The sequence below is a fragment of the Ostrea edulis genome, chromosome 3, assembly GCF_947568905.1.
Source record: "Ostrea edulis chromosome 3, xbOstEdul1.1, whole genome shotgun sequence".
Taxonomy (NCBI): domain Eukaryota; kingdom Metazoa; phylum Mollusca; class Bivalvia; order Ostreida; family Ostreidae; genus Ostrea; species Ostrea edulis.
The window spans coordinates 92,389,992-92,417,333 of record NC_079166.1 but is presented as its reverse complement, the minus strand read 5'-3'; the positions used below and the strand labels follow the sequence as shown (position 1 = coordinate 92,417,333).

The 27,342-nt window shown below is 35.9% G+C and overlaps 1 protein-coding gene across 1 annotated transcript in view; it reads left to right on the top strand.

Annotated features, from left to right (window-relative positions):
• LOC125673047 (uncharacterized) overlaps positions 1-27,342 on the top strand; it is a 424,666-nt gene that overhangs the window by 392,042 nt on the left and 5,282 nt on the right. The window contains exons 14-22 of the mRNA XM_056159423.1: positions 6,552-7,097; positions 20,623-20,877; positions 23,206-23,418; positions 23,698-23,795; positions 23,943-25,127; positions 25,807-25,846; positions 25,948-26,133; positions 26,285-26,532; positions 26,854-26,922. Coding sequence (XP_056015398.1) covers positions 6,552-7,097; positions 20,623-20,877; positions 23,206-23,418; positions 23,698-23,795; positions 23,943-25,127; positions 25,807-25,846; positions 25,948-26,133; positions 26,285-26,532; positions 26,854-26,913 — 2,831 coding nt within the window. The 3' untranslated portion in view covers positions 26,914-26,922. The remainder of the gene's footprint in view (positions 1-6,551; positions 7,098-20,622; positions 20,878-23,205; positions 23,419-23,697; positions 23,796-23,942; positions 25,128-25,806; positions 25,847-25,947; positions 26,134-26,284; positions 26,533-26,853; positions 26,923-27,342) is intronic.

Here is a 27,342-nt window from a genome sequence, read left to right as displayed (position 1 = left end):
AGAAGTAAAACATTCGTATTTAGAAATTGTTGATGTTATATATTGGGATTATTTCCCCTTTCCCGGGAATACTGGTTACATAATTCCTCTTACGCTAACCAATAATGATACCGAGAATTTCTCTACATTCTTGGTTTGTTATAGTTAGCATCCCCATGGGGAAGGGTGGCCATATCCCAAAAACAACAATATATTGAACCCCAACTCCCTTAGTGCATAGCTTCGAGACTTATCCATATCTAATTTAATAAGGATCGTTTCGTATGGATAGCAAAATACGTATGTATTGGATAGATTTTGTCAACAAGTTTGGTCCATTAAATAAACATATATTTGTCATTACTATAGCGTATTAAAGACAGCAATGGTTATATCAAACATAGAGACATGAGTAAGTCTAGTGTATGCACTTAAAGATGTTTTTGGTAACAATCCCTTACTTTTCCTGACGTGGACGTGAATGGTATAAACATATCAGGTCGAAGTTATGAATCGAATCCATTTATTGAGGTTATACCACACAATTTAAGAAATTAAAATTTGGGATTATTTGAGACATGCACAAGAAATATTACTCTACTACCCAAACCCTCACAACCACCATCACGACCATGAATTAAGAAATGGAAGGCTGGGAAAATAATAATAAAATAATTAGGATTTTCAACATCGACAAAATAGAACATGTTGGATTTTGTTGTACGTCCGGTTTGGGATTTTTCACTGATAATGGGCCATCACCAGCTGTAGGTCAAGTATTACAAATTTAGATTGATGTTTAGCGCTTCAGGCCGTAACAGTGTGGGTTCTTTAGCGTGCCAAATCCTACCCAGCCAAGGAACCTCCGTTTTGAAGGTAATACCCGAAAAACCCATTAACATCACTTCTAAATCCAGAACGTTTGGTGAAGGAGCAGTCACTGACTATTATTACGTCTGAGGTTTGACACGGCAACTGCACGAGCGGGGTTCCAACTTACGACTTCCCGGTTACGAAGCAAAAGCTCTGCCACTGAACTACCGTGCCAGATTGATTGTGTACCGCTTACAGAATGTTGCGTTAACCTTAATAATGTATCATTAATATGGATTTACAATAAGAAGGAATTAAGAGTTGAACAGACTCTGAAAAGTGTACTATAAAATAGACTATATTATCATTATTACACTTAGCATCGAATTATAGATTCCTAGTGTAGGGGGAGAGTAAATATTATTTGTAAGGCGGGAGGGAGCATATTATCAATTTTATCAACATTTTCAGCTTTTTATGTATAGATCCATGTCTAACAGTAATGATTTGGAGAGAGAGAGAGAGAGAGAGAGAGAGAGAGAGAGAGAGAGAGAGAGAATCACATATACAACAGTTTCATCCGTCTCGTAGTAATGATTACTAAATCATTGTAAACTACATATATATCGAGTACATATGGCCTGTAAAAGTAAGAAAAACTTGAAGTTGGATGAACATAAATACACATTTTCCGACACCGTTGTTCGCCCGGTATATTTGATTTACACCTTGCAACAAGAATTGGTTGGTGTAGTATAGTATATTCAATATGGCCGTTGTCGTTTTTATACATCAAAACTTTCGGATGTTTTTTTTAATGGAAATCAATATGAAATTCATGACTGTTCATTACCTTCACATTTTCATCACTCTTTTTGTTTTACTTTAACTTTTTCATCATTTTACTTTAAGTATTCTGGAGAAATTAACTCTTAACAAATCACATAAATTATGTAAAGTAACAATTTTTATTTTTAAAAATTCAAAAACACCACTTTCCTGATTAGTTTGAATAAGTTTTCGTCCACATATATATTGTGACCCCTCAAGGAATCTCTTCCTAAGTCCTTAGTGACGGTCATAATTTTACAACGGTAATCCACCAGTGATCTTTTCCAGGGCTGGGCTATTGAACTGTATACAGGTATCCTGGTGGTATAATGCGGTGCCTGGTGGATCCTTCCGATCGCACGCTGATATCGTATGACCCAAGTCATAATGCTACAATTCTTTAACTAATAAAATTGTGTCCGTTGGCAGCATATTGTGTATATGCAACGTGAATGTGAGATAGTAACATTTTCATTTTGAAAATTTGAATATGGTTCTTTCTATATGATTTAAGGATGGATGGGATGATATCATGTAAAGAATTACAACGCAGACATGGGGTATTGATATTTGTTATCAGAAAATGTCGAGCAAGAGGAAAGACTACTAAGACACAATACAATCCTTAGACAAAAATAAACGGAAATATGATGAATTATTAGGCATATAGTTGTTTCTTAAAGAGGTTCACACCTGCGATTTGGAGTAAAGTCATTTGGGGGGGGGGGGGGGTGGGGGGTGGGTGGATGTATTTTTGATTTCTACACTGAAGGAGAATTAGGAAATTAAAAACAAAAACTGCGATCGTAACGCTTGTTATTGAGCTACAGTGACCCAAACATGATATTTTTGCACTTGAACTTTATTCAATTAAACTTGATTTACATGTTGGTGTCAAAACAACGTAGGCATTACAAATCAGTTAGATATACAAATTTATTCTAACAATACAGTAAAAAAAGTTAATGCAAGTTAAGGAAATAAATGATAATGTTTTTGTACTTGATATGCGAAAAAGTTCATGATATTGCATTTGAGAGCTTAAAGGCCGAGAAAATAAGCACCGCCTTCAAATTTACCTGGTCTGTGAACCCTTGTCAATCAGGAGAAATTAAGCTTAAGATTGGATGCTAGAAATTGATGGACATTTAGTTTCTAGTCTTTGTGTATACCTTATGTAAAACTTATACGGTACCAATTTTGATTCACCAGATGCGCATTTCGACAAATAATGTCTCTTCAGTCAAGCTCAACCGAAATCTTTGAAATCCGAAATAACAATGAAGTTTTAGAGCTAAATATAGCCAAAAACAGCGTGCCAAAAAGTGGAGCCAAATTCGTCCAAGGATAAGAGCTATGCATGAGGGAGATAATCCTTAATTTTGAAATGAATTTCTAAATTTTGTAACAGCAATTAAATATGCATCCGTATGTTCAAGCTAGTAACGAAGTACTTAGCTACTGGGCTGTAGAGACCCTCGGGGAATAACAGTCCACCAGCAGAGGCCTCGACCCAGGGGACATAATGTAAAACTTATACGGTACCAATTTTGATGCACCAGATGCGCATTTCGACAAATAATGTCTCTTCAGTCATGCTCAACCGAAATGTTTGAAATCCGAAATAACAATGAAGTTTTAGAGCTATGATAGGGAAAAACAGTGTGCCAAAAAAGTGGAGTCAAATTCGTCTAAGGATAAGAGCTATGCGTGAGGGAGACAATCCTTGATTTTGAAACGAATTTCTAAATTTTATAACAGCAATTAAATATGCATCCGTATTTTCAATCTAGTAACGAAGTACTTAGCTACTGGGCTGTAGAGACCCTCGGGGACTAACAGTCCACCAGCAGAGGCCTGCGACCCAGGGGTCATAATGTAAAACGTATACGGTACCAATTTTGATGCACCAGATGCGCATTTCGACAAATAATGTCTCTTCAGTCATGATCAACCGAAATCTTTGAAATCTGAAATAACTATGAAGTTTTAGAGCTAAATATAGCCACAAACAGCGTGCCAAAAACAGTGGAGCCAAATTCGTCCAAGGATAAGAGCTATGCATGAGGGAGATAATCCTTAATTTTGAAATGAATTTCTAAATTTTGTAACAGCAATTAAATATGCATCCGTATTTTCAAGCTAGTAACGAAGTACTTAGCTACTTATCTATCTTAACTGGCGATCGAGGCGTCCGTGTAATCGTTTGATGCTGACCGCGTAGTCCAGCTTGATAGGGAAACGGTTTTGGTTTTTTCATGTAGAGAGATTTACACAATAATAACAATTAGTACATGAATTATAAAATAATATAGGGTTAGGGTTAGGGTTTTGATAATTATTATGAATTGTTGAATATAATTTACACGGACATCGATTTAATGTTAAACAGATTAATTATGAGTAAATGCATTGTATGCTAAGGAAATCTTGTTTACACTCAGTTGAAAATTTATAAGGGTAATTTTCCCCTTGAAACAAGGCGGCAAAAGTTCAACTTATCGGAAGAGAAATTAATCGCGATAAGGACTCTTTCTTGTGTTTAATGGTTGGATTGGGATCCATAGGAAGAAAAAAATCTTCGTGTAGACCAGTTTTTAAGGAACTGTTGGAAAATGCGAATGTCCTGTTTGTGTAGGCCATGCGCTATGGCCATATCGAGTCACAAAGACAACTTAGGTAGCCAGAGAATTCTGGTGTGCGTCCAGAAAAAAACTAATTCAAACAGAATAAAACTTTCTAAGCTGTTTTGGAATATATAGTCATCATGGGACATGGGACATCAACTGTACATAGCCAGACAATCTACCGCAGTACGCAGAAACTCTCGTCGGAAACTGTATGTTTGGCAGTCAAACATCGTCAGATACTGGGTATCCGACGAACAAAGGCAGTCAAATGAATACAAAAAACTTTGAATAACGAATAGTTTGCCTAAGTTTCCAATGGCTAAGGTTGTCATTTATATAAAATAAATTTATCGAGCTTTAATTTTTACGTTTGATTCATTAGATTTAATTATCAACGTTTCGATTAATCTGCAAAAAAAAAAGCCCACTACCATGGAGTTTTCAATCATACAAAAACGTACAGGTAATGCAGGTAACACAGATAATATTCCGTGTATTTGTACATATACAAGCTAGCAGGGTTATCTCGGCCTTGAAGCTTCACACCTGCCTTAAATTACTTCCGCCCCTCACTTAACTTGCCTGAGGAAAACCAACCGGTTGAAAACCTTGGCCTTTAGTATGACATATTAGGAGTAAAATCCATTTCTAAATTTCGCATAATTTTTTTCAAGTCTTCTTATGAAATTCAAAATGAAACTTAAAAGAGTGGGGTTGGAGATTCAATTTTTAAATTATTGCCGAAAATACTAAATCTTTATACAAAATTTCATGCATATTGATTGAAACTTTTTTTCTTATTCTTACCTGCTAATTTTTACCTGCAAACAATAAAAGAGGCAGAAACCATACCATTATCTCGCAACATTTTTTGATTTTCATGAACAAAATTAACATTTAAGCACAGTAAAATATATACATTATATCAGTTCTTTATCGTCCTTTATTGGGGAAAAACATTAGAGTATTATTCATCATTAGTGGACGACGCTTTCTACATACATGCTCAAGTTATGACATCATTTCTTCTTGCAGACGAGTAATATGTATGCATTTATATATTAATGGTATGAATTATCATTTCTATACAGTGCACAAGCATAGACATATTTAATAGAATATAATTTACAATATCATTGATTTTCATTTGAAGTAGAATATTTTTTAATTCTAGTATAAAACTTCATAATCTGCTTGTTTTAAAAAAAACCTGTTCGTCCATGTATGTATGATTAGCTAATTTTCTTTGTCAATGCTTAACCAAAAATGCGTTAACCGAACTATCAATGTAAATAAAGGACTAGAGCCACAAAGTACTAAAATCGGCCCTTTCGCAAAAAATAAAGGATACTTTCATATATGATGCTCTAAGATTTATAGGTCATTAAACAATTTATTTCAAAACAATATCTTTTCTAGTTATCGTTTTACTGTCGTTTAAACTTTGTATTGTTTTTCAGCATGAAAACTAAATAACGTCATGATGCTAACGTCATGGTGTTGACGTTATGAGAATCACAGTGTAAAACACCAAAAACAATGGACAGATAGGTTAATATATATTTTTGGGTCTTATTCTGATTGTAAATCAGAACTGTTAAAATACTAGGAACTTGTATATTTTCTATCACGACGTTTAGATTTGAGATATATTGCCCCCTCCCCCCACTTTACATTTGTTTTTCGCTGTATTGGACATAATTTAAAAATTGTGATAGTAGCCAGGGGTCAGTGTTTGCCCAACTCTCTATATCATGTTACTTATGGGAGTTGTGAGCTTGATCACTATTCGATATCGTCACCTTTCATTTTCAATCCAATTTATGTTATCATAGTTTCCAAGGAATGAAAAATGTGGCATCCACGTCCTCAAATTGTGTCTCCAACTAAGATATTTTTAAATTTAATGTTTAGGTTATTTTGAGATTAAAGTCCAGTCGTACTTCACTTCATAACGCAATTAGGCCAATCCAAATACTTACGCATCTTTATTAATCGGACTAACTTGTGGTAAAAATTTACTACCTTCTAAAGAAATGGATCCCAAAAGCCCCTCCAAATGCATATCACATTGAACTTTTAACAATGTACTTGATTCTTGAAAAGCATGGATAAATTCATAGAAAGAAAAGACAAGTTGAGAAAACAGTAATAATTAAGGAGTTATAAAATCTGTCGATTGTAACCTTTCAATTGAGGTAAACAAATTTGATGACAGTGTCGAATTTTATACCTAATGTTTTTGTTCTTAGAAGTGAATTTGAGCAACATTATATGATATGCCCAATTATATTTCAGATTTGTATGGACTGTCACTCTCCAGACAAAAATGGAGCATCCTTATCCACATCTTGACATCAGAGAAATACAATGCGTCTTTAAATTCATCATGGAAAGATAAAACAAGAGCTCTGGGAGAAGTATTTCCAGTCCTGCAGAACGACTCTATAGTCGACGAACACGATGTCATTAAGGAATTGATTGAAAATGACAAAGTACTGACATACCAAAAGAACAATAGCTCCGTTGGGTTCGCGTCAGACGATGTCCGCCATCAGGTGATGAGTTACTTTGTCCAGAATTGTCTAAACACTGTCGAGGACTATGATAACTACTTCAGATTGTCGTCAGTAGACTCGTTGTTGGAGTATGTACGTACGTGGTGGTACCAAAGAGATACAGATGAACGATGTATGTACCTAACGGAGGGACTTGAGGAGTCCTTTATCAAGATACTTGGAATTGATGCAATACGTCATATCATGGTGGAGCATATTATCGACAGTGACTACTGCGACAGTAGAGAAAGAGAGAACTGCATTCTAGATAAAGTGAAAAAAATACGTAAGTTCCTCTTTTTAGAGCTAGACGATTAAGTGATCTTTTTCCACATTTTGTCCAGAGCCCATCCGTCTGTCTGTCCGTCTGTAAACGTTTAACAATTTGTACTTTTCCCAGAACGAATTCGCCAATTCCAATAAAACTTGCAATAAATCATACTTGAGTGAATAAAAATCAAATGTGTTCAAACACAGAGTTATACCCCTTTCAAAGGGAAAATATTCAAGAAAAGACTAAAGTAGGGTGTGGTCCAGACTATCTTTAGAATATTTGAATGACCCACTTAAATGTTCTCCTGATAGTCTAGTCTAGAAAAGTTTAAATTTGCCTGACATTTTGCTGACATAGTGTACATTCAAGTTGGTTGAAATCACGGTTCCCGGAGGTACGAAAAGTAATTTATCTGCAAACCTTCCTAGGTAGAGCAGCTTCGAGTTGGTTTAAATCATGACCATGACCCTTGGGAAGGATGAGACCAGGATAGGGAATCAAAGTTTGACATGGGAAGATGGTACAGGGATTTCAACAGTCTCGATTGAAGTCAGCATTTCGCAAATTCTATGGTCGCTATAACGATCTAGTTCGTCAATACAACCTCGCATTGGGTCAAATGCTGTCTGACGTGTTTCATACCGATTGTTAAGCCGTTCTTGGCACACTGATTTTGACTGCGGATAACTCCGTTTACCTGATCAGGATATGGGGCTCACGGCGGGTGTGACCGGTCAACAGGGGATGCTTACTCCTCCTAGGCACCTGATCCCGCCTCTGGTGTGTCCAGGGGTGTGTGTTTGCCCAACTATCTATTTTGTATTGCTTGTAGGAGTTATGAGATTTATCACTGTTCGTTATCTTCACCTTGCATAGGGAACATTTTTAAAAATATTTTTTTCTCTAGACATCAAGGAAATGATTAGTCAAATTGATATGCAAGTATTTTTCAGGTAGTACAAAGTGTAGTTTTTCTTTAATTTAGTGACCCAAAACATACCTTTTGGGTTTACCAATAATAGGAGATGAAAGTCTAATTTAGGAGATACAGGTAATTGAAACAAATTCTTTTCAAGATTAGCAGGACGACATTAAATCATATCAATTAACAAGTGTTTTTAAATTGTATTCATTAAAGTGTTTTGATGCCTCTCCAACTTTGAGGAACATTGTTATACGGGATATACTGGAATCGGGTTGTCCGTCTGTCTGTCCGTCCGTCTGTCTGTCCGTCCGTCCGTCTGTAGACGCAATGGTTTCCGGGCTCTAAAGAATTATCTTTTCCACCTACCGTCACCATATCATATATATGGACTACCCATGGGATGAAGATGTTCCCTATCGATTTTGGGATCAAAAGGTCAAAGGTCAAGCGTACTGGACATTGAAGTAGCAATATGGTTTCCGGGCTCTAAAGCGTTATCCTTTCCACCTACAGTCACCATATCATACATATGGACTACCCATGGGATGAAGATGTGCCCTATCGATTTTGGGGTCAAAGGTCAAAGGTCAAACACACTGGACATTGAAGTAGTAATATGGTTCAGTTTGTCATGCCATTTGTTTTTTACACTCAGAAAAGAGGTAGTTTATACCTATTACCAACACCCTTTGAGAGATTGGGGTAAGCGGGGGGGGGGGGGGGGGGGGTATTCGTAGTGAACATTGCTCACAGTACCTCTTGTTTTTCCTGTTTGTCTGAAACTTGAACCTTGTTTATAACTTTTAAAATCATGGGTGATACGACCCATATTCCATATTCATATTCTATTTGACAAGACTGTTGGTATCATCATTTTTACCCTTGTGACCTTGACCTTTGAATTTGATCTAGTATTCAGAAAACCTATAAACATCATATGCAGATGATAATGGGATATTGCTACATAAACACGGGCCGATAGAGAAGCTAAAGTAATCCGTTTTGTCATCAAGTTGTCAGTTTGCCGTTGATATCTACTTTCAGCAAAACATTTAAGCATGAAGAAGTGTACGACTATGTGGTGTATTTTATTTCGACTTCACAAGGATATATCGAATCGACATATGAATGAATATTATAATTATTGATAAATAAAACGTCGTCGATACATCTAAATGTGAAATTGAAGGCCGTAGCAATATATTTGTATTATTAGGAAGAAGTTTTTAAACAGTGATCACTTTCATAATCTGACTCATAGTTTTAGACACATTTGATATTCCGGCCAATGGGTCGGATGGATATTATTCATCGTACCTATACTGAAGTCCTAAGCTACATAAAAACCCTTACAAATAAAAGATACAAAAAATATGCAGGAGTTCCTCAATGACAATATAGTTGTGGTCTTTGGTAATCAGGTCTTCCAACAGTCTGTTTGAATTCCCATGGACATGAACTGTACTTTTTTGTTAGCTAACCTGTTTTATATTCATATGAAGATTTCAGTTTCTCCATCGTCAACTTCCCATATTTTTGTCGCAATATTCCATTATCAACTACAGATGGTGTTTATATCTCTCAACTGAATGGATACGCAAAAGCACGGTGGTTCTGTGTATGGTCAGTTTTGGAATCGAGGCAGGCTATTGACAAACAAGTTGAGGGTGACGAGGTTTCAACTGTCGAGTTTAAAGTCAGCATTTCGCAAATTATATGCTCGTTATAACGATTTAGTTTGCCAATACAATCCATCATCGGGTCTAGTGCTGTCTAAGGTGTTTCATACTCATTGTTACGCCGTTCTTGGCACATTGGTTTTGACTACGTTTACCTGATCAGGACATATGGCTCACGGCGGGTGTGACAGGGCGACAGGGAGTGTTTACTACTCCTAGGCATCTGATACCACTTTTAGTGTGTCCAGGGGTCCGTGTTTGTCCTACTATCTATTTTGTAGTGTTTATAAGTTTTATGACATTGGTTATTATTCGTTATCTTCACCTTTCATTGTAGACTTTTCTTAATTCTATGCAATGTAGATAACTTGTATGTTAAAGATTTACGAAAAAATAGATGTGAAAACCATAATGAAGAGATTGATCTTGATGAACACTTTATATATACAGGGTGGGGCCAAAGTTAGTATATAGTATGTATAAGTTTGCTGATACTGTATAAAATCTAAATGCATATATAGAGATAGCAGTAAAGGATGTACAAGAAATGGTCAGTTTCATAACCTAGGGTTATGACTTTAGGATGAGTCCAAATTAGTAATATCTTTTGATATTTTAATGTTAACACACCTATCATTTGAAGCCTTTCATCAATGTATGCACTTTTGAGAACAGTGAAGTTTTAAGAACACATCTTGTTTATACTGTTGCTGAACATTAGAATCTAGCTTAGATATTCAGAACAGGAATTCTTTTCTAGATTCCATTGCCCATGGAAGTGGTGATACTTTTTCACTAGTATTCAGATGACCGATAAGATCAGTGGACCTCTTTTCTTAATTCTATGCAATGTAGATAGCTTATATGTTAAAGATGTACGAACATAATATATATGATAACCATGCTCAAGAGATTGATCTTTTTGAAATTTTTATATCTTTTTCAATATCAACGGATTCTAATGTTTCGCAACACATTTTTGCATTAAACACTGTATATTATATCGTAGACATCTTTTGTTGTGTACATATAAGGATATACTTTGATCTGTCTGTGTTCGCAATCTTGTTAAGTTGAGTTTACGTATAACGAAAGGTCATTGAGTATGCAATAAAAATCCAAGTGGTTCTAAAATATACCTTTGTGGTTTCCCTGTTGTGATGGGTAGGATATCAGACCATGTGCAAATTTCCACAGCTTAGAATATGTCTTTTGAATATCAGACTGAACCAATTGCATTGTGTGTGAATCATAGTTATAGGACCTTAATTTTTGTAGGATATCATGACTGACTAAGTTAAGTGCTTTACGGAAATCTGGAAACATAATGCCAACGAGGTTTTCACTATTCATTCCATAAAACCAGGTGTCAGTACGTTTGTGTCAGTTAGTGATGTTTGGCAACAAGGCAATTCCTTTAAACCAGACTGAGTTCCTAAATATGATAAAACATTTTTTTTTAATTCATGCACCTGATTAGCTAAATGTGTTTCAATGATTTCTGATAAAGATGGATATTGGTTGATAGTTACTTGGATCATTTTGTTGGCTTTTTTATACGAGCCCTTGCCAATTAATGTAATTGTGTTTGTGCCAATAAATATTTGTATTTGTATATAGGGATGATTTTAGTTTCTTTCAGAAGTGAATGAAAAATGTCATTAGTGATGCTAGCATTAATAAGATCGGCAATGGGTTTAGATATTGCATTCATAGAGAATTATATGATACGGGGACTAATGAAATCTACACCTGCTGATTTATTCATGTCAGATTTGCTTTGCGTTGTTAAGACTTCGTCCTGGTAAATATGGGGTATCTAAAACACATTTTACTCGCCACGCTTGGATGCTGTGCATTCTTTTGACTTGTCTGGATACAAGCTAACTTTCAGCAATTTAGTTAATAAATTACTAGGAAGTTCCGTGACGTGTTCATAATAGAATGTCATGTCCTGTACGTCGTCAATATTTGGCCCATTGTTCTTAATATGAGTTATAGAAACCTGAAAGCTAAGTGGTTGAAATAACGTTTAACGTCACTTTTAGAGCAATTGTGTCTAAATTGGGAGTAGGATAATATTTTGAATGAAAGGTGAAGATAACGAACAGTGATCGCATAACTTCTATAAGCAGTACAAAATATATATGGGCAATCACTAGGGATCAGGTGCCTAATAGAAATGAGCATCCCCTGTCGAATGGTCAAACCCTACATTTTGATCAAGTAAACAGAGTAATCCGTATTCAAAATCAGTGCGCCAAGAACGGTCTAACAATCGGTAGGAGAAACGTCAGACGGCATTTGACCCAATGCAAGATTGTTAAAACGACCATAGAATTTGCGAAATGCTAACTTTAAACGAGACGGTTGAAACCCCTCTAATATAAACTTGTTTGTCAAAAGCTTGCCGCGATTTCAAAACTGATCATACGCAGAACAGGCTCCTGTATATCGATTCATTTGAGATATATAAAAACAATGACTGATCGTTAGATACTATCTTGTATGAATATTTTCTTTTTCCATTTTTGTTAAAGAAGCAACTGTCTATGATCTTACAAATTCTAGTTTTAAAGTTATAGCGAGGAATGACCATGTAACGTGCTGACAATTCGATCGTTTTGATGTGTTTGATTTGAGAAAGTTTTGTAATTTCAAATTTACAAGCAGTTCTTTCGATTTGTATCCACATTTGATTTACACTACTTCTTGCATGTGTTGTGACAAAATACAGTTGGAATTCCTCCTTCACGGCAGTTGATATTTTCACGAGGAGGGGCTTGTTAGAACATTTACTAGATCCAGTGATGCATCTTTGTATGAATTTTTTTTACAAGTTTAGGAATCCAGTATAAGTGCGGTAACTCATGCATGTGATTCTTGTGATTAAATGTGAAGCAGCTTTTGAAGAATTTCACCTTTCAAAAGGGAATTTGGAGTAGTATTAACGGTGCCAAATGTGGAGTTAATGCCAAGTTCATGTACAATAGTTATAATGATGAGCATTAAAAACAAAGACAATATTTTTACAAGATTTATCAGCTGAAACCAAAACATTTGTCATGTAAACTATCGATTTATTTTATCACTTCTGGTTTACTAAACACAAGAAGATAACATTTGATGTAACTCGGTGTACTTCACACTTGATGACGTCACAATGAAAGGGTGTGTTACAAAGTATAGGTCAATATACTTCTATCGTGGGGAAAATACCATTACATTGTCTTGTTATTTAATACCGATGTCAAGTGTTCAATGGTGTGAATGTAAATCTACTTGATAAATGTTTCCCAAGTAATCATTTCTTAATTTATATATGATATTATATCAGTCTACAATTTTTTATATTGTGTGTGCTACGGTAGATTGATTTTATACTGTGATTTTGAAATCACCCCTAATGGCCACTGTCATGAAAGTAAGTTTTTCGTAAAACAACGGTTCGGCGCAGGTAAAAGGTGATGCTCGTTTTTCTGATATTTTGTGTGAAACCAATGGAGGAAAGAGGCAATCTATGCTAATAGTGTTAGAGGGGTATGCTTTATTTTGGTGCTGTTATAATCGATCATTTTCTATGAATAATATCCTCAAATGTGACAAGGTCCGATATTTCGGGTCAAATATCAACGAAGCTAGGACTTTTGATGACATTCTCGACCCTTTTTGCGAATAAACCTCACCATGCTTTACCTCTCTAATACCTTTATATTTTAATCATATGGTATTTTCTACTTAGCGCCAAAGCGATTTATTGCATGAAATTTGAAATGTAGATATTTCATGCCACGCGACCGATTTCATCACGTACGAATAAATGATTTGTTTTCTCCAGTATATTTGAAAAATATTCTTAATTTGATTAAGGAACATTTGCATAACGGCATGGATTTTGTCAACATGAAGCAGATTTGTTAAATGCCATCTTTACTAACTTTTCGTTAATTTGGTACTCCTCTATATCGGCCATTAGCTGGGCTTTAATTAGCATTGTTGCAAAGGCAACAACTGTCTGTTCAAAGATGTTAACAAGCATAAATCTATGTGATAAGACGAACAAATTTATTGCAAAGTTGATATTTAAGACAGTGTCTGGTTAATGGAACACGGGGTTTATGACAAAACGGAACCATGGAAAACCCGACTGAAAATTGAAAATATAGAGATTGCATTGTTTGCCAAAATTGATTTTAATATTTTATTTCTTAAATAGACATCCGTAGGTATTTAATCATCATATTTGTTTTGTGTCTTAGGTCATATCTTTTATCATTATACCTCTATCATCAATTCTCAAATCTGATTGGTTGGTGGAAAACCTTTAAATTTTAATAATGACTCCAAAATACACTGTTTACTGCAATATTGACCTCCGAATCACTGCACGTGCATACTATTGACCTATTATTATTATTAATAATCGCTGAATTTTACCACTAACGAACTGATACTAAATATCCATGATATAACCAATGATTAGGTCTAGTGAATCAAGCCCCAGGTAGATACACTTCCCATTGACAAATGCTGCTCCTTTGCTTCTTATGCAGACACTACGTCATGATTTGTGTGTACAATGTGCGCTATGTCTGGATCTTTGTTGTAAACAACTACGAAGGACTGAGATAGTTTAAATATATGTAACATTACAGATGTGGGACTTTTATCAGACGTAGAATTATAAGAAATTTTTGTAAAATGTATTTTTTATTTCTAAGACGAAAATATTTGAAATATTGTTTTTGAATTATAATTCGGTACACAATCCGACGTCCAAGGTAGAACTTGAAATGATTGACACGGCACACAGATAGTGTAGAAATCTAAGTTCGTGTTATTAATACATGCTGTGTATCAGTTTGCGTTCCTTTCTATATCGGTATAATAAAACAATTCATCACCCGTGGTCAGTGTAACATGGGAAATGAGAATCTTCCACCGGGTCAACTTGGTGACCTGCACGCGGTGGTTGTTTGACTTGGACAGGTTATGTCACCTCGTGGACCAGGTCTCGGGTTTTCATTTCCCCATGTTGATATGATGACGGGCCATTAATTGGATAATATCGTTTGAGAGAGTTGTAATTTCAACTACATCGATCGTCAGCTTGATCCACATCCCTTGCTAGTAAAATTGTTTAAATAAATCAGGAGAAAATGTGATTCTATAAGATTTGACAAATAAATATAACTAGTTTATTATTTGTGGTTTGGAATCATATTTTTCAATGCACCCTTCAAAATTTATGCAATTATAAAGCAAGATGATAAATCGCATTAATGAAATAATTCTTTTTAACCTGTAGCCATATCAACAAAACCAGGGAGATGGAAATTTTATTTCCTTTAATACATGTTTATGGTTCAAATAGTATTCTCGTTTGTATAAATATCCAGGAAATTAGTTTTGTTTGCATATAGAATAAACCTTGGAATAAATTTTGCCACTTAAGAAAATAAAAACAAGGCAGCTGATAAAGGTGCACACGGGTAATCCAACAGGACTGGGTTGCTCAAAACCTTGGTTAAGCTTAACCAGTGGTTACATCCCTTGTCCACCGGTTAACTTTTAGCCAATGGTTAAAATATGTTGCTCAAAAGTTAACCAGTGGTTAAATTGCCTAACCAATGGTTAAATATTGATTCAAGTTAACCAAACTGCAGAGGTGGGTTAAGTCATTTAACCAGTGGTTAAACATGACTGCTTGCTTGCTTTTTTATGCAAATATGAGCACATAACACAAGAAACGGGGAGTTTGGAGACATTTTAATCTTGATTTCACTGAAATGGAGTAAAAAGGAAGTTGAAAATTTTCTAAAAAATCAGGCAGGTACATCACAGATCTCGTAAAGCCCCAACTGTGCCGTCTCACCATGTTTTCATTGTAAGATATTGTTTGGTTTCCTACAACATTAAGAAAAGTTATAATTATCATGTAATTTAATCCATTTCTTTCTTAGATTTAAGTATTTAACAAATGCATAAAAAAGGATACATACATGTAGGTGAGGTCACCGGGGTAGAAAAGGGAGATCACGGGGTAGAGGGGGAGTAAACTGAGTCCCTTTATACCTAAGTTTACTACCGCAGTGCACCAATTCCTAACCATGCCTTTATGTTTGTAACCCCCCCCCCCCCTACGCTAAAGTCACCTGTTTATTTATCTACCCATTTCATTCATCTTATCAAACTATTCAAATCATATTAAAATCCCGCATTAGACACATGAAAACAAAAGTACGTACCATCTATCCTTCTGTGTTTAGTAAACCAGAAGTGATAAAAGAATTAGATAGGTTACATGAGGAATATGCTTTGGTTCCAGCTGACAAAGCTAGTAACAACATTGTCTTTGTTTGTAAGGCTCATTATTACAACTGTATTTTAAACGAACTTGGCATTAATTCCACTTTTGGTAATCATACTTATACTCCAACTGCCATTTCAAAAGACGAAATTCTTCAAAACCATGCTTCAGTTTTAGACACATTTAATATTCCAGTCAATGGGTCGAATGAATATGAGTTACCGTACCTATGCTGGATTCCTAAACTACATAAAAACCCTTACAAACAAAGATGCATTGCTGGATCTAGTAAGTGCTCTACCAAGCCCCTATCTTTGCTCCTCACGAAAATGTTAACAGCTGTGAAGGAGAAACTTCAAACTTACTGTGCGACTACATATCCCAGAAGTGGTGTCAATCAAATGTAAATTCTAAAAAATTCTAAAGAACTTTTAGTAAACTTGAAATCACTGAATTTTTCCCAAATCAATAGCATTAAAACCTATGACTTTTCAACACTATACACGACCATTCCTCACGATAAATTAAAGACTAGACTTTTTGACATCATAGACAGTTGCTTCTTCAACAAAAACGGAAAACGGAAATATTCATATCTAGTGATCAGTCATTCAAAAACTTACTTTGTTAAACACCACTCTGATTCCACGCACAAGTACTCTGAAGTTGAAATATAAAATATGTTAGAGTTCCTCATTGACAATATCTTCGTGGTCTTTGGTGATCAGGTCTTCCAACAGTCTGTTGGAATTCCCATGGGCACGAATTGTGCTCCTTTGTTAGCTGACCCGTTTTTATATTCATATGAAGCAGAATTTATTCAAAAACTTCTACGTGAGAAGAAAAAATCTCTCGCTGTGACCTTCAATTCGACTTTTAGATATATCGATGACGTTTTGTCTATTAACAATGATAGCTTTCACTCATATGTCAATTTGATATATCCATGTGAGCTCGAAATAAAGGACACCACGGAGTCGTCCACTTCTGCTTCATACTTAGATATTTTATTGAAAGTAGACATTAACGGCAAACTGACAACTCAACTGTATGACAAACGGGATGATTTCAGCTTCTCCATCGTCAACTTCCCACATTTATGTAACAATATTCCATTATCACCTGCATATGGTGTTTATATATCTCAACTGATTCGATATGCAAGAGCTTGTTCTGGGTATAGTCAGTTTTTAAATCGAGGTAAGGTACTGACAAACAAGTTGATGGTACAGGGATTTCAACAGTCTCGATTGAAGTCAGCATTTCGCAAATTCTATGGTCGTTATAACGATCTAGTTCGTCAATACAACCTCGCATTGGGTCAAATGCTGTCTGACGTGTTTCATACCGATTGTTAAGCCATTCTTGGCACACTGATTTGACTGCGGATAACTCCGTTTACCTGATCAGGATATGGGGCTCACGGCGGGTGTGACCGGTCAACAGGGGATGCTTACTCCTCCTAGGCACCTGATCCCACCTCTGGTGTGTCCAGGGGTCTGTGTTTGCCCAACTATCTATTTTGTATTGCTTGTAGGAGTTATGAGATTGATCACTGTTCGTTATCTTCACCTTGCATTAATATTTGTTTATTTTCAAAAAACAAATACAACTTTAAAAACTACACAATTTTGGATAAATTGATAATTAAATCAATTTAAGTTAAACGGAGTTATCAATCATGTGCACACATTTTGTGTTGTACATAAATATTTATTTATTTTATTTATTCCATTTATTTATCTTTAAGGTTTAAAAAAAAAAGGATATTGATATTCGGATTTTATTTATGCGTTTAAATTAGCTGAAAGCAAACAAGTAGTCTTGATAGATTAAAACAGTTTATACACTAGTCTTGTGATCACTTAATTAGGTGTAAAAAAAAAAAACAACAACAAAAAACACCACGATGTTGACAGGTGGAGTTGAGAATTTCAAGTCGTTGTCTAAGATAAAGTAAACCTTAAAGAAATAATGTAATCCTGTTACAATTCTCAGGGATAATTTTTACTTGTTGGTGAATCAATAAATAAATTGAAATTAACCCCAACCACCATCCAAAGAAGCCCCCCCCCCCCTCCCGAAAAAAACAACTCCCTGTTATAAAATAACACACATATTAGATAAATACATGTGCATGTAGTTATTTCTTTAAATGATGATCAAAGAGGTGGGGATACAGTACAATAGTATATTTAATTTATCATATATACTATGTGGATAAAATTATCTATGGGGTCAATTTTAAGTGGTGGGCAATAATTTCTTTGAAGAGTATTTATTGCATCTATGTTATGTCAAGTTGAAATGACTATATGGGATTGAAGTTTTAAAACATCGAATTCAGTCTATAAACATTTATGCAAATTATTTTTCTACTGTCGACATTGTATTACCGCCGCGGTAGCCTAGAGGTTAGAGCGTTCGCCCCGCATGCAGAAGGCCGGGGTTCGAATTCCGGCCGTGACAGACCTATAAGTCGATAAAACAGGTAGTGCAAGTTCCATCGCCAAACGCTCGGCATCAGGTGTGAATGACAGGGGTCCTTGAAGATGACCTCAAAAACGGATGTCCCGTGTCACAGTAGGTGTGATACGCTAAAGAACACTCACTGCTCAATGGCTGTAAACGACGAGTAAAGAGTGGCGGATTTAAGGGGGGGCGCAGTCAGCGCGCGCCCCCCTAAAATTTTCAAATTTAAGATAAATCGTGGTATCTTGTTTAGAAAAATGTACAAAACGATAAAAGAAGCAATAATTTCTACCATTCCCAGAGAAATTAATGACAAAATCTTTTGATTTCTTAAATTATTTATTAGGATAACTTAATTTTTTTTCCAAAACCCTTTAAAAATTGTGTCATTATACAAATTTCACCTGATCAAAAGTGATAAAAAATAGTACAAATGACCTGAATAGGAGACATATTTCAAGCCCTTTAAAATCTGTAAAATCCAGGAGCATCCGGGGGCTTTGCCTCCTGGGCCCCAACGAGGGCTTCGCTCTGGACCCACTGCGGGCCTCAAAGCGGCCCCCATATTCCCTGCCTCATAAAGTGGCACCCCCGTAACCGCAATTCCTGGATCCGCCCCAAGGTCTAAATTTGAAGCCCTTCACCAGTCTTGGTGAGTCTCCATATGAGTGAAAAATTCTCGAGAGAGACGTTAAACAAAATGCAATCAATCATTATCAATCAATCGAGATTGAATCAATTGTATGAGGACCCAAATTCTACAGGAGTGAATTCATAGATTACAATGACCTTCACATTATGAGTAGGGCCAAGAATAGTTCGACTTGTTTTTAGCTAGGCTTGAACATTATCATGTACGTGTGCGGATTATTTTAATTATGCCTACTTTATGTGATGCCTTCACTGGAAAAATTATACCGTTTGATTAAGTTACAACTTCGTGTTAGGTGTACACTAAGGGGGGGGGGGGGGGGGGATAGAAGCCAGTTTGCAAACGAACTACTCAACTTGTGAATTTCCTTTGACTAAAACGTATTTCAATTCTCAGTATTTGTAATAGGAAAAGTGTAGTTTTAGTATAAATAATACAATTATGTAGGCTTAACGTGAATATCAAAGCCTCCATCCTCAAGTCTTCGTGAAATCCCGATGAATTAAATTCACTGATTCCCGGTGGATCTAAATAATTTTCTATGAGACAGGGTTGAGTGGCAAAGGAGGTGGACCCCTTCCAGTTTATATTCAGTGAGTTTTTTGCAGACAGTTTCTCCTCCTTTTGCTTTCGAACAAGTCTTCTTGTACATCTTTCACATTCTCAACTGTTTACCCACCCCCTTTCTTCCCCTTTTCGAGTTAACGGCCTCGGTTGACTTCAGAATATGACTTGTACAACTAAGAATAGGTTCTCATTAGGTGAAAATTTCTCTGTCCGCTTCATTAACATTTGCAGCAGCCATTATTGTTTACATGTTGAATTATGGGATACTAACCACTGGTTAAATGAACATAACCGTTGGTTAGTGTGCCCTAGGGCTAAACCCACTTTGAGCAACATGATTTTGACCAGTATTTAGTTACTCAGTGGATAGTAAATTTAACCACTGGTTAGCTTAACCAGTGGTTGAATTTAACCAAGGTTTTGAGCAACTGGGTCCAGATTGTTGGAAGTCATGATCGCCAAAGACCACAAAGATATTGTCATTGTGGAACTTCAGCACGTTTTTAATATCAATTGCATAGTACTTGTGTGTAGAATCAGAGTAGTATTTGACAAGTTATAGATAGATATGGGTAAAAATAGATAGGTAACAATAGATACATAAATGAAAGGATAAATAGGTAAGTATGCACAAACATACAACTAAAGATATACAGATAATTCGATGGATAAATGGATTGATGGATAGGCTGATGGATAGAAGGACGGACAGATATATATATATATATATATATATATATATATATATATATATATATATATATATATATATATATATCATAGGTGGAGTTTTTCGTATTGAAGGTAGTTGTACTTTGTACTGAGCACATACATTGTATCCCACTGTTCTCTGGTGTGTATTTGAATGTCGGATTTTCCGTCTTATTGAAAGGTATCATAAAACAAATGTGCGATTGTCTCGATATTTTCAGTTGATCAGGTACCAGAGGAAATCTTTGACTGGGATTACGAAGCACGGTGTCGGTACGTGGAGTGTGCTAGAAGAGGAACACAGACAATACACAGAGCGCGTCTGATGATCGTGGGCTGTGCCGGAGCTGGTAAAACTACTCTTCTTAGACGTCTACAGAAACAGGGTTTAGAGGAGTTAAAACAAGTGGAGTCTACTGTAGGACTGGAGGTTCATGAAGATCTGTTTGAAATAGCAGACGATGGTTGTTTGAGAGGTAAACTATAAAATACACCAAATATACATGGCTATTATAAAACAATAACAAAATCAATCTTAAAATTATCTGCAATGATTACACCGGTTAGAAATATTGACGGCGTTTAATCGATTGAAAATGAAAACTTTCATCTATACACGGAGTCGACACATCCCAGTGATCTCAAAAAATAAATATCACGGCCTGTTTTACATTTATTTTGTAAATAGATATTTTATTGAACATCTATGCTAATGGTAAACTAAGAACTCGACTTTAAGACCAATGGGATGGTGTCAGTTTCTTTATTGTCAACTTTCCATATTTATGTGACATTACTCCATTATAACCTCCATATGGTGGCTATGTCACTTAACTGAATCGATTCGTAAGAGCTTTTTCTGTGTATGATCTGTTCTTAAGTCGAGGCAGGTCACTTGTCAACGAGTTGACGCTATAGGGGTGTCAACAGTCTCGTATAAAAAACAACATTTTGCACATTCGTTGATTGTTATGACGATCAAGTTTTCCAACACAACAAGTAATTGGGTTTAATGCTACCTGATATATTCCATACTGATATTTTACCGGTCTTTATTGACTGAATTTGACTATGGATTCCTCCGTCTACCCGATCAAGAGATAGGGCTTACGACGGTCAGTCAGCATCGGATGTTTACTCCGTCTAGGTACTTTATCCCACCTCTGGTATATCCAGATGCCCGCGTTTGCTCAGTTCTTAATTTGGTATTCGTTATGTAAGGTGAAGATAACGAACAGTGATCAATTTCATAAATCCCATAAGCAATACAAAATAGATAGTTGGGCAAACACGGACCCCTTGATATACCAGGGATGGGAGTCATAATATTGATCACCGCCTGTTTCCCTCATCTTTCTACGTACGTGTCGATAATCATACAACATAAAAGGTTTAAAATGTGTCACATATATGATAACAAACAGTATAATATCAGCTTTCCCATCATCAACTCCCCATATTCATGTCGCAATAACTCATTATCACCTGCGAATGGAGGGCAATTATTACAACTGATTCCATACGCAAGACTTCGTTCCGAGTATGGTCAGTTATTAAATCGAAACAGGTTGATAGTGCAGGGATGTCAACAGCTTTCGTTTAAAGTCAGCATTTCGGAAATTATATGGTCGTTATAATGATGTAGTTTGCCAATACAACCTACCATTGGTTCAAATGATGTCTGATGTGTTTCATAACCATTGTTAGGCATTTCCCGGCACATTAATTTTGGCTTAAGATAACTCCGTTTACCTGATTGAGATATACGGCTCACAGCGCGTGTGACCGGTCGAAAGAGAATCTTTACTCCTCCTAGGCACATGATCCCACCCTTGGTGTTTTATAGGGGTCCGTGTTTCCCAACTATCTATTTTGTATTGCTTATAGGATTTATGAGATTGATCACTGTTCGTTAGCTTCACCTTCATAAGAGTTATGAGATTGATCACTGGTCGTTATCTTCACCTTTATAGGAGTTATGAGATTGATTACTGTTCGTTATCTTCACCTTTATAGGAGTTATGGGATTACCCACTGTTCGTTATCTGCACCTTTATAGGAGTTATGGGATCGATCACTGTGTTATCTTCACCTCTATAGGAGCTATAAGATCGATCACTGTTGGTAATCTCCACTTTTATAGGAGTTATAAGATTGATCATTGTTATCTTCACTTTGATAGGAGTTATGGTATCGATCACTGTTCGTTATCTTCACCTGTCATGCATACATGTTTAATGATTAGTTATCTACAGGACAATTTGTCTTTAGGAGGTATGTTACATCGTCAGATTGATTTACTTCATGATTTGACAATTCATTTTAGATCCAATTGGCTAGCTTAGTACCACATTACAAGAGGTTAGGACACTAGACTGTCAAACTGTATATAGCGGGTTCTAGTCCAGCAGGTGTTTTTCTTATTTTTTCAGATTACATTCATCTAAAACTTATCATTCTTTACTGACTTTACTGAACAAAGCAAATTTGATAGTTTTCAAACTCAAGATATTGTAGTACATTTCCGCCACATGTCCTCCACAAAGGATTTTCTGGTGTAGCATTTCTCCTTAAGTTAAAACATGTGTTTAGTAATTTAGCTTGTTTAGTAGTACTCAAGTGAGTTTTGGATTTAAGGGAATGCTGGAAGTAAGAAGTATACAATAATGCTATAAATTTGATTTTACAGCACATAATGTTTTTGACACAATCTCACTCTCTCTCTCTCTCTCTCTCTCTCTCTCTCTCTCTCTCTCTCTCTCTCTCTCTCTCCTGATTTATACTTAGTTATACAATTTAAACAGCACTATCAAAGGATACAGGAAAAGAGAACAAGCAGATTCTGAGTGTCGTGGACTTCGGGGGACAATGCGCCTATTACGCCTGTCATCAGGTTTTCCTCAGCAGAAGAGCATTTTACCTTCTGGTTTTAGACATGTCTAAACTTTTCACTGAAAAAGTTGATGAGAATATGTGTGAACAAAATGGAACCATGTTTGCCGACTGGACTTACGGAGGTATTTAGAATGACAACTTTTGTATATAAAATGACAACCTATACTTTGTATAAGGATAGGTTACTTTAGACGATAATTTGTGAACAGAAAAAAAATACACGCCATTCGGTGTGCAATTCTGTTATATTTACCTTCCCTTTTCACATCCGCCAATGGTAAAATAAAATGAAGGAAAAGAGTGTAAAGTAATTGTAATCTTACACGCTTTCGTAAACTTTCAGATGTGTACGTTGTTATCTAACATTCATACACCTGTATGTTGTAATTTAATACTTGTAGGCTATGTAATGTTCTGGCTAAAGTCAATCCACACATATTGTGCAGAGGATACAGCAATAATTGTTGTAGCAACACACAGTGAAAATACCGACAAAAGGGTTAGTGTGTTAAATCGTTTAAATGACGAACCTTCACATTTAAACATTGCCATTATTATTAGTTCCAATAATGATCATAATAACATTAATAATATTATTATTTTGTTATTAATATTATTATGCATGCGCTGTCATTATTGTTTTCAGGACAAGGAGGATTTTTTTGATAGACTTTTGGATTTACTTCCGGCAGATGATGCAAAGCTTAAGAAACACTTTCACAGGAATAGATGTTTCTTTATCGGTCTACCTATTGATGATACCAGTTGCTTGGATCCTTTATCTGACTTAGAAAACTGCATTGTTTCCATCGCCAATGAACATAGATGGAAAGAATCTATTCCCACAGAATGGTCAATAATTGAATTAGTTTTCATTAAGCTGAAAAAAAAATCAATTCAAAGGATTGTTTCAGTTAGCGAGCTTGCGATGAAATATTGGCCTGATTCGGAAGATGCTCGTTCGAAGGTTCAAGATGCTTTACGTTTTTTTAATGACATCGGTTTGATCCTCTACTTTAATGAAAACGAACTGTCAGAATCACTTGTTATCGATGTCCAGTGGTTTGTTGATTCTTTCAAGTTCATTATATCAGACAAGAAACACGTCCGAGATTTGGCAGAAACTGACAAGGACTGGCAATATTTTAACCGAACCGGATATCTCAGAGATAGCCTTCTTCGTCGTATCTGGAAAGGCATATCCATCAAATCAAACGAGGAAAATTTAGCATTGCATTACATGCAAAGGCTCGGGCTATTGGCGATTGGGGATAATAAACATTATGTTCCGTGTATGAATAAAAGAGACTTCGGTAGAAATGAAACCATCGCATTGCGGGGAATGGAAACGAAATCGTCAGTGCTGGTGCTTCATTTTGAATTCCTGCCTTTCTTCTTCTACTGTCGGTTGATAGTGGCTTGTATTGTAGGTACAGAATGGGAAGTGGTCGAAGATGATGGGATACCGTGCCTATATAAAGATATCGCTGTATTTGTTTACAAAGACCACCTTATTGCCCTTGTTGTGACAATGTCGGCAATACAGGTTCAGATATTTCGTCCACAAAATACACCTATAGATCCTGATATTGCTTCCAATATAAAAACAACTCTAGAGAACAGACTAGGATACTTAACGAGCACATTTCACAAAAAAGTCACATACAGGATCGCGTTCCAATGCTCTGTCCAGGATGTTTTGACTCGAGATGTGAATCGCTATGTGTATGAAGATGAAATGTCAGACAGAGGACGAGTAGTATGCCCACGGCATCCTCTTACTGGAAATCATCTACTGGATGTGGAAGCTTTAACAAGGTTCTGGAGGCCTGTGAGTAACCTCAAAATTACTGAAATCATGTTTACCTCACATTAAATCTTGTAGTAATACCATAAGTTTATGAACAGTAAATAATTTCCTAATTTCTAAAGTAGCCAAACGTTACGAAATACATGTATGTTCACATCAACCACTGTTACAGATTACAGACAGATACTAGTAATACAATTCTCTTCTGTTTTAGTCGTACTTTAATTCTCATAATTGTTCGCTGCTTATTAATGTTTTATCATGTTTTAACCACATCAATCAAAGTGAAATATAACATGCCCTTTTGCTGCCCAATGTTTTACAATAGCTGGGAGTGGTGCTCTAATGACAAAATATAGTGTACTGAGATTGTATTACAACAAAGTGGGTTTTGTTTTCGACGAAAACTAACGATTCATGTGTTCATGCTGCACATCTATTATTGAGCATATCTCACGATTTGATTGTACCCGGTTGTTTGGTACCGCCTCCAGTGTTTAACAAAATACATTACTCTAATCATAAACAATACATTTCACTGGCTAACATGTGTCATCACAATCGTTTGATTGTTAACGAATTCACCAAGAAGTAGTTTCTGATCATAGAAGCTATGAGTAGGGCAGAGTGGAGATAATTGCCGAAAGCAGCTTCCAGCCATTTTTTTCTTCTTAAGTTTGATTTTTTACATTGATTTCAGAATGCACCCAATGTCTCTTCACAGACTGGAAGTGATAAAGGTATGTTACTTCTGGTATACGCAAGTGATGCTTCTAAATGTACCTGAATTTCACATTCTCTACAGAAACCATTTGTTTTTTTGGGTTTTTTTTTTTGTCAGTGAATACGACGAATGAAGAGAAAATTCGGAAACTTGTGATCACTGGAAGGGATGCTTTACAAGCTTATTTTGACGCAATATTTCCATCGGAGGATTTAGAACAGTGTCTCCAAGATAACAAGATTCCCCTGACCAGGGGGCCATTCAAATTCACGGAAGACCAAATAGGAATTGTTTATCCAGCAGGTAGATTTTTTCATCACTCCTTAAAGAATAATTGGAATCGTGTTCTTTATTTAGTGACAAAGAAAAAGAGTTTATGTATGTTCGTGTGTATTGTGATGACAATATTGATCATGTTTTTGGGATGGCATTTATCCATTTTCTAATTCCATAGGTGGTAGCACAAATGTTATGTCTACTTCGTTTGATGTTCCAATCATGTACAAACTTCTGAGGAACTATGGTGACAATGTGCCTCCCCCGACTATTGGCTGGGGGAGTGTGCCAGTGGTTGGACAGAGAACGGCTGGGGATGACATCGAGAGAATACGAAAGTTCAGGAACATGAGTGCACATGGTACACTGCCTGAAAACGGCATGGATGAGGGGGATTTCAAACTTTACTGGGAGGAGTTGGCACAGGTGAGAATTATACGAGTGTACTGTTGATACATTTAATATGACCACCACTGCAAGTATGTTTATTATCTGCCTCTTGTTGTTTCATCTAAGCAATTTAGTCCGATAAGTAAGAGTCTGATTCTTACTAAGATTTATTTTTTTTAAATCCTATATATACAAAGGAATCCCTTCATTGTATGTTTTAAAACTGCTTTCTCCCTGTCTTCTTTATTCTGTTTTGTTAATACACCTAAGAGTAAGCAATATAATAACGGTAAATTCCAGTCCTATTCTAAGAACTTAGTTTGAATACAACTATTATTTATCTATCTTTATTTGTAGGCAATAATGAGACTTACAAATGGTTCATTCAAGAGTAGAATTGATGCAATTCGTCGATAGTCTCAAAAGGTAATTACCTCTTGAAATTGTAATCATCAACAAAGTGTATATATTTTGAAAAGGAAAACTATTCAAACGGAGACAATCTTTACAAGCTATGAGTTTTGGGTCAACTCATCTCCCCACAAACCTCTGGCAGATTACGCAACTTAAACTGGGCTCGCAGTGATAACACCTAGTGATGATCTGATTTTTAACTTTATAATCTAGCTAGTGATTTTCAAGTAACGGCTTTCATAATGCTGTTAGTCCAAAAACGTAAAATATGACAGAAACAACGAAAGAAGCTATAAATTTGATAGAATCTTTTTCAGTAAAATTAATGGTAGAACATAAGCAACAAAACGGTTAACGTGTTCATAAGCAAACAGAAAGGGGTGAAAATTTTGATGTATAAGTTCCTACTGTTGTGTCTGGACAATCAACTGC